Below are 12,079 nucleotides of genomic sequence, written 5' to 3' on the forward strand. Positions count from 1 at the left end.
CCTCTCAACCACAAATCACAACATATGAAAATGAAGTAGAATACAATGAAGTGGAATGATCATGACAGTCACAACCTGAAAAACTTCTAAATACATTTATGTCAAGCCTGACACATACATATCTCCCCCCAGCATCTAAAGGCATGCATCCTTATTTGTTGCTTTTTTATTTGTCTGCTCACATGTTTTACAAGGCCTGAATAAGGACCAGGTTCAGTAAAGGAAAGATGACTCGGAATAAAGGCTAAATTAGTAGGCTATGTGCACATCCCTACTAAAATGCATCACATCAGGCTGCTGGAACATTTTTTAGCCTTGAACTTATCAGTTAAGAATATTACTGTTTAACAGAAATTTATTTTATTTATTTATTTCATTTTTATGCTGCCTGAAGTCCTCTGGACAGTTCACAAAAATTAAAACCATAAGGTACAACATAAAGGTGCTCTTGGATCCAGAACTGTCACTTGAGGCACAGGTGAACTCAGTGGCAAAGAGCACCTTTTATCAGCTTAGGTTGATATACCAACTACGCCCTTATCTGGACAGAGATAGCCTAGCTACAGTTATCCATGCTCTGATAACCTCTCGCTTGGATTACTGCAATGCGTTATACGTGGGGCTGCCTTTGAAAACGGTCCGGAAGCTTCAGCTGGTACAAAATATGGCAGCAAGGTTATTAGCAGGGACTGGCCGGCGAGATCACATTATGCCAGTCCTTTTCCAGCTTCATTGGCTGCCAGTCCAGGTCCGGGCCCAATTCAAAGTGCTGGTATTGACATTTAAAGCCCTAAACGGTTTGGGGCCAGGTTATTTGAAGGAACACCTCCTCCCATATGTACCTACCCGGACCTTAAGATCATCTACAGGGGCCCTTCTCCGTGAGCCCCTGCCAAAGGAAGTGAGGCAGGTGGCTACTAGGAGGAGGGCCTTCTCCGCTGTGGCACCCCGGTTGTAGAACGAGCTCCCCAGAGAGGTCCGCCTGGCGCCTACACTGTACTGCTTTCGTCGCCAGCTGAAGACCTTTTTATTCACTCAGTATTTTAACACTTAATTTTAACTTAAATTTAAATTTTACTGTTTTAACTCTGTATTTTAATCTTATATCAACTTTGCTGTGTGGTTTTATCCTGGTTGTGCTTTTTATACTGTATTTCGTAATTGTTTTAACCTGTTGGGTGTTTTATTGTGGTTTTAATTTTTGTGAACCGCCCAGAGAGCTTCGGCTATTGGGCAGTATAAAAATGTAATAAATAAATAAATAAATAAATAAATTTAAAACCATAAGGTACAACATAAAATATAGAAGTTTAAAACCACAATATAAAAATACAACCAGAATAAAACTGAACAGCAAAGGAGAGACGTAAAACATAGATTTAAAACAGCAGAGCTAAAACACTAGAATGCTAAATTACCCCTCTTTCACTCTGTGCTCTTTTTATATCAGCAGGTGATTGTACTTTTGCTTTGGTATGTCCCACACTGGAAGGAAAAGAGGTGAGGAGAGAAGAGCTCCCTCCCTCCAACTTGTTTGGGCCTCCCCTTTGACCTTAAAAAAAAGTCTGAAGGGCTTAATGCAGCCTTCCTCAACCTGGGGCGCTCCAGATGTGTTGGACTGCATCTCCCAGAATGCCCCAGCCTGGCTGGGGCATTCTGGGAGTTGTAGTCCCACACATCTGGAGCGCCCCAGGTTGAGGAAGGCTGGCTTAATGGTTTCCCCTCCCCCACCCACCTTTGCCACTTTAACCATTCTATTTGATATTATATTATAAAAGTGATGTGAGCACTGACTTTTTTTAAAAATTGTGCATTACACTGGGCCCACAATTATAGAACTTTCTTTTGGTTGAGATTAACTTTCAATAAAGACCTTTAAAAGTGCCTTATGGCATAATTCTATGCATGCTTAGACAGGAAAAAGTACTATAACTCCCAGCATTTCCAACCAGCCATGTGGGAGTTGTAACCCTTCTTTCTGTCTAAACATGCATAGGATTACATCCTTAATAGCATATATATATATATATATATATATATATATATATATACACACACACACACACACACACACACTGCTGCCTTCTCTTAAGAGAATTGATGGCAGGCGGTGTGACCCAAAGCAGTTTTTCCTCATACATCTATTAGTTGTATCGCTTACATAATCTGCCTACATTATTTCATTCATTTTGTGCACATTGCTTTGCAAAGGCCTAGCCCTGAAAAGCAAATAACTTGAACAAAACAAATAAATATATTGAATTATTAACTGGGAGTAGCATAGTCCTACAAATATTTCATCTGCTCCTTTCACCCTCTTTTCCCATTCCCACATGCATTGCCTCGGCCATGCCTGGAATTACTGGTAAGGCATTTCTCTCTTTGTCCCATTCTTTAAGAGAGTTTTCACAAGTGACATTTGAGACTCCCTCGTGCCAATAATAAGGGCCATAAACTCAGGCTTTGGACAATTTCCTTAGGAAAACATTAAAATAAGCTTATTGATCCCTCCGCCTCTTCTTGCATGCATTGCCAGGGTGCCATACAGTGTGGTGGATGGGGTAGTGGGGGAGGTGAGGGAAATCAGTAGAAAACGTTTAAGTAGTTCTCTTCTGTTAAAGAGTTCTATTTAGTTCTCAGAATTGCATATCTATCTATCTATCTATCTATCTATATCTATAAAGAGCTCTTATGTTGGGTCTGTGAATTAACAATAAGGTTTTTCATTACAGAGCACATTCATTTAATTAAAAATTTCTCTTGCAGTAATAACAAGGCACTAAGCAAATCATTAACTACAAGTGACAAGAATTAACTAATGCTGCTTTTAAAGCATAGGTTTCCAGACTTAATGGAGTTTAGGTGAATTAAAATGTTAGTTTCCAAGTATTTTAACACCTCCTGTACATGTCTACTCAGAAGTAAGCCCCTCTGAGTTCAGTGGGTTTTGCTCCCAGGTAAGCATTATAGGATTGCAGCTCTATTAGTATAGGTCACTATCAATAATTCCCATTGATTTGAAAATTACTTTTGTTATTAGTCATAAGAGAAGACTTTAAGAAAAGTAATAATAAGTGGTATGACAGATAACATACCTTTGCTTCGATTTACAAAATATTTATATTAAGAAATAGAATCAAGTTTCCAAAAGATTCAGTCAGGAAGATGCAGCTGCTCCTATAGAAGAAATAAAAAGCAGAGACTCGCAACATCAACTTCACCCACTTTATTTAGGAACTGAACTCTGCTCAGTACAATGGAGTACCTACATTCATCATAGAAAAACAAGTCTCTTGGCACCTTAAAAACTAATAGATCTAGTGTAGCATAAATTTCTCCAACTGAGGCCCCTGAAGAGCGGGCTTCAGTTGCCCGAGATGTGTGTATGCATACGTGCTTTGGGTTTTTCATTTTTACTCTTGCATACTCAACTCTCTTTGGAAAACTTTGGCAGTGTGGGCAGCAGGGATTGAGGGGGGAAGGGTGTGTTGTCACCCTTGCCCTAAAAGATCAGGTTTGTCATTTGGAGGTGCTCTGGGATGCATCATTGTCACTAGAGGCCTTGATGGCTGAGCCTCAGTGGCTTTTGGAGAGCATTCTGACAGCTCAGGCTGATATACTGACTACACCCAACCTGGACAGAGATAACCTTGCAACTATTATCGGAAGCTTCCCATTTGGATGATTGTGGTGCGTTAAAGGTGACGTTGCCTTTGAAAATGGTATGGAAACTTCAGTTAGTCCAAAACAGGACAGTTAGACTATTAAATAGGACTAGCTGATATGATCATATTATGCCGGTACAAGCTGCCAGTCGGTTTCTGCACTCAATTCAAAGTTCTGGTGTTAAGCTGTAAAGCCCTGACTGCGTGGGGACAGGTTCTAAAGCAAGGTCTCTTCCCATGCCTAGACTCTAAGGACATCACCAGAGACCATTGCCAAGTAGGGGAATGCAATGAGTACAAGGAAGAGTCTTTTCAGTGGTGGCATCTCACCTGTGGAATGCCTTCCACAGAGAAGCTCAGCCCACACCTATGGTATAGTTTTTTGGGCACTAGGTGATCTTTTTAAACTACCAGGCACTGAATTTTTGTTAGATCTATGCAGTGTTTTATTTTGCAGCTGGATTTACTTTTATTTGAGGTGCTGCATTGTTTGTACCTCTTGGCACTGGTTTTATCTTGGTTTTATTATATAGTTTTCATATTGTTTACTGTTTTGTATATTATGTTTTAAATTTACTAGTACACTGCCCAAAGAACTCCAATTATTGGACTGTCTAAACATGAAATAAATAAATAAATAAATAGGTGTGTCTTTGGGTGGTCAAGCCTTGGTGAGAGTGACACATGGGGACAAGGAGCAAATGGCAGGCAGAATCATGTCAGGGAGCAACATGACTTGGGCCAGCCCTTACTGGGTTGGTTGTCAAGTTACTTGTCTTCAAGTCTTACCAGCTTGCCTTCTGTGAAATGAGCATTTTGCTGTGACAGGTGGGGTCAAACAAGTGGTTTGGCCATTGTGTTTCCGATACAACCTCTGCCCTCTATCCAGTTTTTGGGTAACTTTTGTGACTAGCCACAACCCCTTAGCAGCCATTTTGTGGTGGTGCCCACAACAAGTACTCAAACGTGCCCACAAGGTCTATAAAGTTGGACACCCCTGGCCTATACTGACCAGCAGCCATTGTCCAGCATCTCAGAAAGGGGCTTTTTCTAGGCATTCCGAAATTCGTCACAATTAAACCTGTGTTAAAAACTTGGACCTGACACCAAATTGCAGCCTTTCTTAGCCTGCTATGGCCCAGTAACACAGGAAGGCTGAAGCTGAAAAGTCTTGTTCACTTATCCTATACCAGCAAATGGACCCAGCTTCACATGGATTGGAATTTGTGAACCGCCCAGAGAGCTCCAGCTATTGGGCGGTATGGAAATGTAATAAATAAATAAATAAATAAATAGCTCTTTGTCTGACACAGTGAAGCACCTGCTGGCACCCCTAGGCCTGGCCCTTGCCACAGTACACCCCTATAGCTCTCTGAAGGAGGGGTTTGCCCACTCCATTCCCCTGATATAACAGTCATATAACTCTGTCCCTTGGAATTCACAACACCACCCCTATTCAACTAATCAACAGCAACAGTTTAGGGAAGTCTGCCACCTAGTAACCAAACATAGTACTGCGTGCTTCAAATCAGGAATGTAGGGCAGAAAATTCTCCAGTGCTTTATTTTTCCATGGAAAACTTAAGTGCATTAGTAACAACAAATGGATGCCAGTTACAAATAAAATGTTAAACAAACTTGGCAATCTCAAAGTTGAAAGTGAGTGGTTGTCATGCACATTTCTTTCAGCTGCCAAAATGTATTGGTATATGTCAACAATTTTCAATAACTTTGGTTTTTTCTTAAATTTAAACAATGTAAGGGAAGTGCATGCTATTTTTTTAAAAATTAAAGCATTCCAATAAAAATTCTACATAATGTAACAGTTAAATTTCATTACATGTGCTTTAATTTCTCCCCTCAAATGTTTTAGGTCAAATACTTGTGGCATATTGAGACAACTTTGTTGTTTACCAAATACAAGTAAAATAAATTTGCTGAATCAAGTCACTCTCAAAGCAGGGATAAGCAATGTCTGCGTGCCACGACACAGGCTCTTTACAACAGGCCCGTCCGCGGACACTCCCTGCTCAAGCTAAGCGCCACCACTTTATGAGCCTGAGGTGAGGGACAAACACCACCTTTTTACAAACTATGTGGAGAAAGGGGTTAAACAGGAATAATTTCAGGAATAAAATAATGCTCTGTGAATTATATGTGCTGATGCTGAATTAATGTCAGAATGGGTGTTATATGTATATAACTGCAGATGATAAATGTCAAGGAGACACGTGGGATTTTTGTGGTAGTAAAACAAACTGAATAAAAATTTATTTCAATGTTCACAAACTTTGTTTCATAATAAAACTTTTCAGACCCTTGTTAAAACCTCTCATCCAATCCTTTCTCTCTTCTCGTATACGCTTTCCTTTCTCTCACACCTTCAGTCTTGAACTTTCTTTATTATCAGGATTGTTTAATATACACCAACTGACTATCTGCACACTACACTCAAAAGACAACCCTCTTTACTCTGATCTTCTAATTCTCCCCTCGAACCAAAGTACTTTAAAAACAACCCCTTATCACCTCAGTCATTCCCTTATATATCCTCCTCCCCGCTCCTAAGATATTCAATCTCCACCCACTCAGGTCAACATTCTAAACACAATAGACTTACAAATCCTAAACATACATTAGGGAACTGACTTGTGGGGTGTAACACCACAGTGCGCCCCTAGATGTTTTGGCCTACAACTCCATCAGCCCTAATTAATGTAGACAGTCAAGGGATCATGGAAGCTGTAAGCCAAAACATCAGGAGGGCCACAACTTGCCCACTCTTGCTCTAGGGCATCTGAAAACGTTCCAATGCAAACTGAATTTTTTCAGAGGGAAATTATTACCCTATGCAAATAAGGCCAATTCAAAATTTCCCAGAAAAACGACATCACTACTTCAAACACATTGACATGTTCAGAGAGGCCCCATGGCTCAGTGGTAGAGCACATGCTTTCCATGCAGAAGGTCCTAGGTTCAATCCGTGGCATCTCCAAGTAGAGTTAGGAAATAATCCCTGCCTGAAACCCTGGAGAGCTCCTGCTAATCAGTGTCGACAATACTGGGCAGGGTGGACCAATGGTCTAAGTCAGGCTAAGGTAGCTTTTATGTCCACATGTTTAAATTAGTAAAAATTAATGCCGTGTAAAAAGCAAATAATCCCAAGGATCCCTTTACTATGCATGCCAAGTATGAGGTGTCTAGGTTTCACAGTTTTGGAGCTATGGTGCTGAAAGACCAAAAGTCTTTATTGTTATAGGAGATTCTCTCCCTCTCCCAGCCCCTCCCCCCTCTCTCATACACATACATGCACACACACATGTGACCATGAACAACAAGCCAGTTGCTTCCAAGAAGTACTTCTTCACACAGCGCAGAGTTAAATTATGGAGTTCAGTACTTCAAGAGATTCGTCAATTTAACAGTCTTCCAGAATTTAAGAAAGACATGAAGACTGATCTCTTCCAGCAGGCCTACCCAGTTGAATTTTAAGATGCCTTTTTTAATGGTGTGCTGCTTTTAACGATGCACTGGTTTTAAACGTTTGAATTAGTTGTATGTATTTTGTGGTGGTTTTGTTTGTGCTGTACCCCGCCTCGATCCAGAGGGAGAGGCGGGTAACAAATAAATAAATATATTATTATTATTATTATTATTATTATTATTATTGATGACCACCAATTTGGATGGCTTTAAAAGGAGGTTGGACAAATTCCTGGAGGAGAAGGTTATCAATGGCTACTAGTCCTGTTGGCTATGTGCACGTCCAGCTTCTGGGTCCCTGGTCAACAGCTGGTTGGCCACTGTGTGAATAGAGTGCTAGACTAGATGGATCCTTGGTCTGATTCAGCTAGGCGCTCATGTTTTTAAGAAAAATAGGCCTGAAGGCATTTTTGTTCATAGTACATTTATACTAGATGTTATTGCTAAATGCGAACTTCGATGAATAGTATAGTATCTGAGGAAGGGATTCATGGAAGATCGGACCAGCTTCCATTTAATAATAAAGTGAAGGCACATGGCCAAGAATAAAACTTACCTTCCCCCAACACACACTTCTTAAAGGGAAACTAGCAAAAGAAAGAGAAGCCAAACATCCAAGAGAAGCTGGTGTATGTCAAACAAGGCACCATGTATCCTGTATGTAAACAAAAAAATCACACCCTACATCCACAGCCTTCAGAAAACAGACTACAGACTGCATACCATCTGTTATATAATCCTCTGCAAATGAAACAGATGGGTTTTGGTGAGCTTTCATTTTAAAGAAGTACAGCAATTTGATGGTAGAATCCTGATCCAACTACAATTAGTCATGTTTAAGTCCCACTGAAAGCAGTGGGACTTGAATTAGTGCTTGCCAACTTGTTCCATTCATTTCAAGGTGAATTGAGGCCCAAATGGTTATTTAATAATGAAAAAAAAATACTATTATGTTTGATTTCTTACGGAAAGTTCCTGCAGTGCAACAACAGATATGATGTTCTACACAACGTTAACAGAGCTTAGAGACACCTGTATCAATGAATCCATTCACAACTGGCTCTGCACATCCTCAGCCAAACCATGCTAGGGCTTCTTCCATACGTTTCACTCCGGATACTGTGCCTTTGAACCCTAAGCACATATTTAGGGTTCAAAAGCCCAGGTGACAATGCCTTCCACTCATAACCTTCTTGTGTTTTCCTACCTCTTTTTCCTTACCATAGAAAATCCATTAAGAAACAGACAAAATAGCTGCACAATGCCTTCTAATTGGTAGTGCGATGAGCCCTTCCCTCTGGAAGCCTCCAGAGACAAAAGGTGTCCTCTCCCACCACTTGGTCTAGTCAACTTACTATGAGCATCAGGGTCATGATGTCCCAAGTTCCCCTTCCTCAGCCAGATAATGCTACTAATGTAAATTGTGGTTAAAGGAACTCATGAAGCGATGCCTCTGCTCACACATGAAACAATGCGGCTTATCTGAGAAAGTTCAGCCATTCTTGCATTGTCACTGTTCTCATAACCATTTACTGAAGTTCCAGAGAAGATGTGACTGAGAGGCCAGCAAGAATGACCAATCCACTTGTTGTAGGGACAGTGGTTGCAGAGACCCCCTTTTTAATAACCCCATGTGACATCATTCTCGGCTGCATTATTAAGCCTTCCTCCACCTAGCCACACTATTCTGACTTTCCAGTTTCTAGCTATCTTTCCCTCCCTCCCTCTTCAAGGCTGTGAAGCACTCCAGCACTCTGTGGAATGGGTGCTTCCAGATGAAGCTTTTATTGTGAAATTGCACTGCCAGATTCATAGAGTATTATAGCGGGGTCCAGACGATAACATCTTCCACTCGTAACCCTGCTGTGTTTTCCAACCACTTCTTCCACTTTTCCTCTTGCTGCAGAAAATCCATTAAGGAGAAACTGCATGATGCTTTCTAATTAGTGCCTTTTAATTAGCAGCACTAGGAGCTCTGTCTGGAACCACCCGAAGTCTCCACCAAACCAAACATTACGTTTGAGTGTAAGAGCGCAGTTTGGATTGGGACCATGGCATTCTAGTAGGGGAGATTTAAGCTTCCCCCTCCCGTCTTCATCCCAAAATTACACTCTCATATGGAGGGAGATTTTTTTTAAAAAAATCTGCATTGATTCCAATAGGTATTTTTTTCCTCTTTTTTAAAAGCCCCCCCCCCCAATTGGAGGGGGTAAAATTTTGGGTGAAAATGGGAGGGGGAACTTAAAACTTCCCTCCCAAATCACCATGGTCCTGACCCAAATGAGGGCCACATGAACTTGTACTCCAGTAAGTAAGCCAAACACCATAAGCTCTGCTATGTGTGACTGGCAGAATATTTAGTTTGGCCCCAGTTTGTCTAGAAACAAAGCCAACTTTCAGCAGCCCGGGTAAGCCTCCTCTGCCACCACTTTCTATCAGTTGGGACAGGAAATTGCTACAGGTGGCTGGTTTCTAGTGCTTTCAGCGTGGGCTACCTGCAGCACTCCTGGACAGAGGAAGCCCTCACCAGCAGCTGTGCACTTCAGCTTTTCTGATCGCTTCACAAGAGTCCCAGTTTATCTATACAGACGGTTACCATTTAACTGTGCCGATAAGATACCAAACCATTGGGGCTCAACTCCACGCGACATTAAACAGATAGTTTGGCACTGTGTGCTTATTTTTGAATTTTAAATAGGCCCCGCAGAAAAGGTGCTTGGAGCAGGGCTGCAGCAAGGGAAGAGCGTTGTTTTAACCCTTTGCCCCTGTGCTCTCCCCGTTTTGCTGCCCTGATGGAAATCACCCCTCCAAGCTGTCATAAGCCCTGGTATACAGGTTTTCATTGGAGCTAGCATTGGTGCTTTAGGAGAGCTGGGTGATTTTCATTGGGGCTAGCAGGCTTTAAAGCAGTTCTTCTCCCTTGCAAAGGTCTCGATCCTCATATTCCCACAACTGCTGTTAAAACAAACAAACCCCAAAGCATGCAGTGCCAAATTTCCTGCTTAACATCATATCTGGTTTAGCCCTTAGACTCTAGCAGAATCCTGTATTCCCACCCACCCCATGTTTATCTGGTGGCATGATGCAGTATGGGGGCTGCCACTGTGGCTTAAATAAGGCAATGGGTTATTTGAGAGATGCTCCCCCCTAAAACAAGCTGCCTGGGTACAGATTACATGACAAGCCTCCCCTGGGTGAGTAATTAGGGAAATGGTGCCTGGCATGCATTGGGGATCAAAACTTGCCATGGTAGCTTATTTAAGCCCTACGACTTTGATCATGTGAACTGGATCGAGTTTCACGGCCAAGTAGGGATTGGAACCCATAACCAAGTCCAACACTGTAACCAACACACTGCCTCTCCCTGACGTGGTAAGGAGATGTGGGCTTTTCCTACGCGGCCTGCAGAAGATGTCAGGCGTTATCCCAGCAGCATGGAAACAAGTGGTGCTCCTGCAGCTCCCACAGCAGAGAGGTAACATAGAAACCCAGTCTTAAGTGGTGCCACTCTGACGCTTTACTCCCCAATGGAAAAAAATAAAAGGCAAGAATGTGCGTGAAGAAATCATACGGCTACTTCAGTTGTGTGCACAAATTCTGACTGCATCCCTCAATCCACCTCTAAATTCACTTCCAATCCTGTGCAAATTGGCCTTCAAGGCCTACTCTAGAGACTGCAGAATTATTTCACCAATCCAGAACTAATCTAGAGGATGGATTGTTGTCCCTCCCCAGACAGTTAGGGAGACAACTTTCTGCTTTCTTATTTGCATTACGAAGAGGTAAGAAGGAGACGTCGAAGACAGCCCCGAGTCGCCCTGGACAAAGATGTTTCCCTCAGCCTCTCATCCATAAACTGGGAATAAGGATGATCTCATGTACAGAGTACAAGCCCGAAGCTGTAAAATTCTGCGCGTGTACATAAGAACCAACAACTCAACTTGAGCAAAAAGTAGTTTCATGGCTTACAGCCCGAGTTTTCCTGGCACTAAAACGATTTTAAAACGCGATGCGAGGTCACGCCCAGTAACTCGGGGAATGCAACCCTGCCCTCTCCACGGAACTGAAATCACGCCATTCAGACCAGGAAACGCTCTCCACGGAAGCATACCTGATCCGAGGCGTGGCAAGAGTATGTGAAAGCCTTCTGCATATGCCCAGTGGTACTCTTTCTCTGTGTGTGGGTGGCTGGGTGTGCGCGCGCGCGCGCTACTGAACTAGACAGCCCCCGCTAACCCGACCTAAACCCAAAGGAAGGAGGCAGGAAGGGGGGCGGCTTTTCTTTTCCGGCGTGCCGCGAGGCCGGGCGAGTGGCCAGGCGGGCGCGCTCGACTCACCCAGCAGCAGCAGTTTGAGCTCCTTGCGCGAATCGCGCTTGTCCTGGCGCAGCCGCCGCTCAATCTCCAAGCTCATCATCCGATTCGCCTTCTCCTCGGCGGATAAGCAGCAGCACTGTCCGCCCATGCTCGGCGGCGCCCCTGAAGGAAGTCCAAAGCAGGCGCTCACTTACTCCCGAGGGAGGAGAAGGAAAAAGCGGCCACCGCCGCCGCTTCCTTGGGCTCCTGACCGACACCAAGCCCCGTTCGCCGACGGCTCCCTTTCCGCAGCCTCTGCCCCGGCTGGGCTGACGGGACGCTGAGAGCGCGCGCAACGGGCAGCAGCGAAAAACGCGGAGACGCAGCTACTGCTACCTTGGCCGGCTTCGCACTTTTTGCCTTGAGAGCCGGCAGCTGCTCGGGCCAAAAAGCTGCCCAATTTAGCCCCGCCCCATTCGGTAGGCGCTAACCTGCTACTGTCGTCGCCCCTCCTCCGCGATCCGCCCTGGAGCAAAGAGGGAGCGAGGGAGGTTCCAAGAACAACGGCGACGGGTTGGGTTTCCTCGGAATCCCTTGCGAGAGCGCTCTTCAGGAGTTCTATTAACTTGGTTTAAAA

At 43.4% G+C, this 12,079-nt stretch overlaps 1 protein-coding gene across 1 annotated transcript in view; it reads right to left on the reverse strand.

The window, feature by feature from the left end:
• LOC134400792 (guanine nucleotide-binding protein subunit alpha-14-like) overlaps positions 1-11,611 on the reverse strand; it is a 41,442-nt gene extending 29,831 nt beyond the window's left edge. The window contains exon 1 of the mRNA XM_063129369.1: positions 11,485-11,611. Coding sequence (XP_062985439.1) covers positions 11,485-11,611 — 127 coding nt within the window. The remainder of the gene's footprint in view (positions 1-11,484) is intronic.
• Positions 11,612-12,079: the final 468 nt, after the last annotated feature.

Source organism: Elgaria multicarinata, chromosome 6, assembly GCF_023053635.1.
Source record: "Elgaria multicarinata webbii isolate HBS135686 ecotype San Diego chromosome 6, rElgMul1.1.pri, whole genome shotgun sequence".
NCBI classification, from domain to species: domain Eukaryota; kingdom Metazoa; phylum Chordata; class Lepidosauria; order Squamata; family Anguidae; genus Elgaria; species Elgaria multicarinata.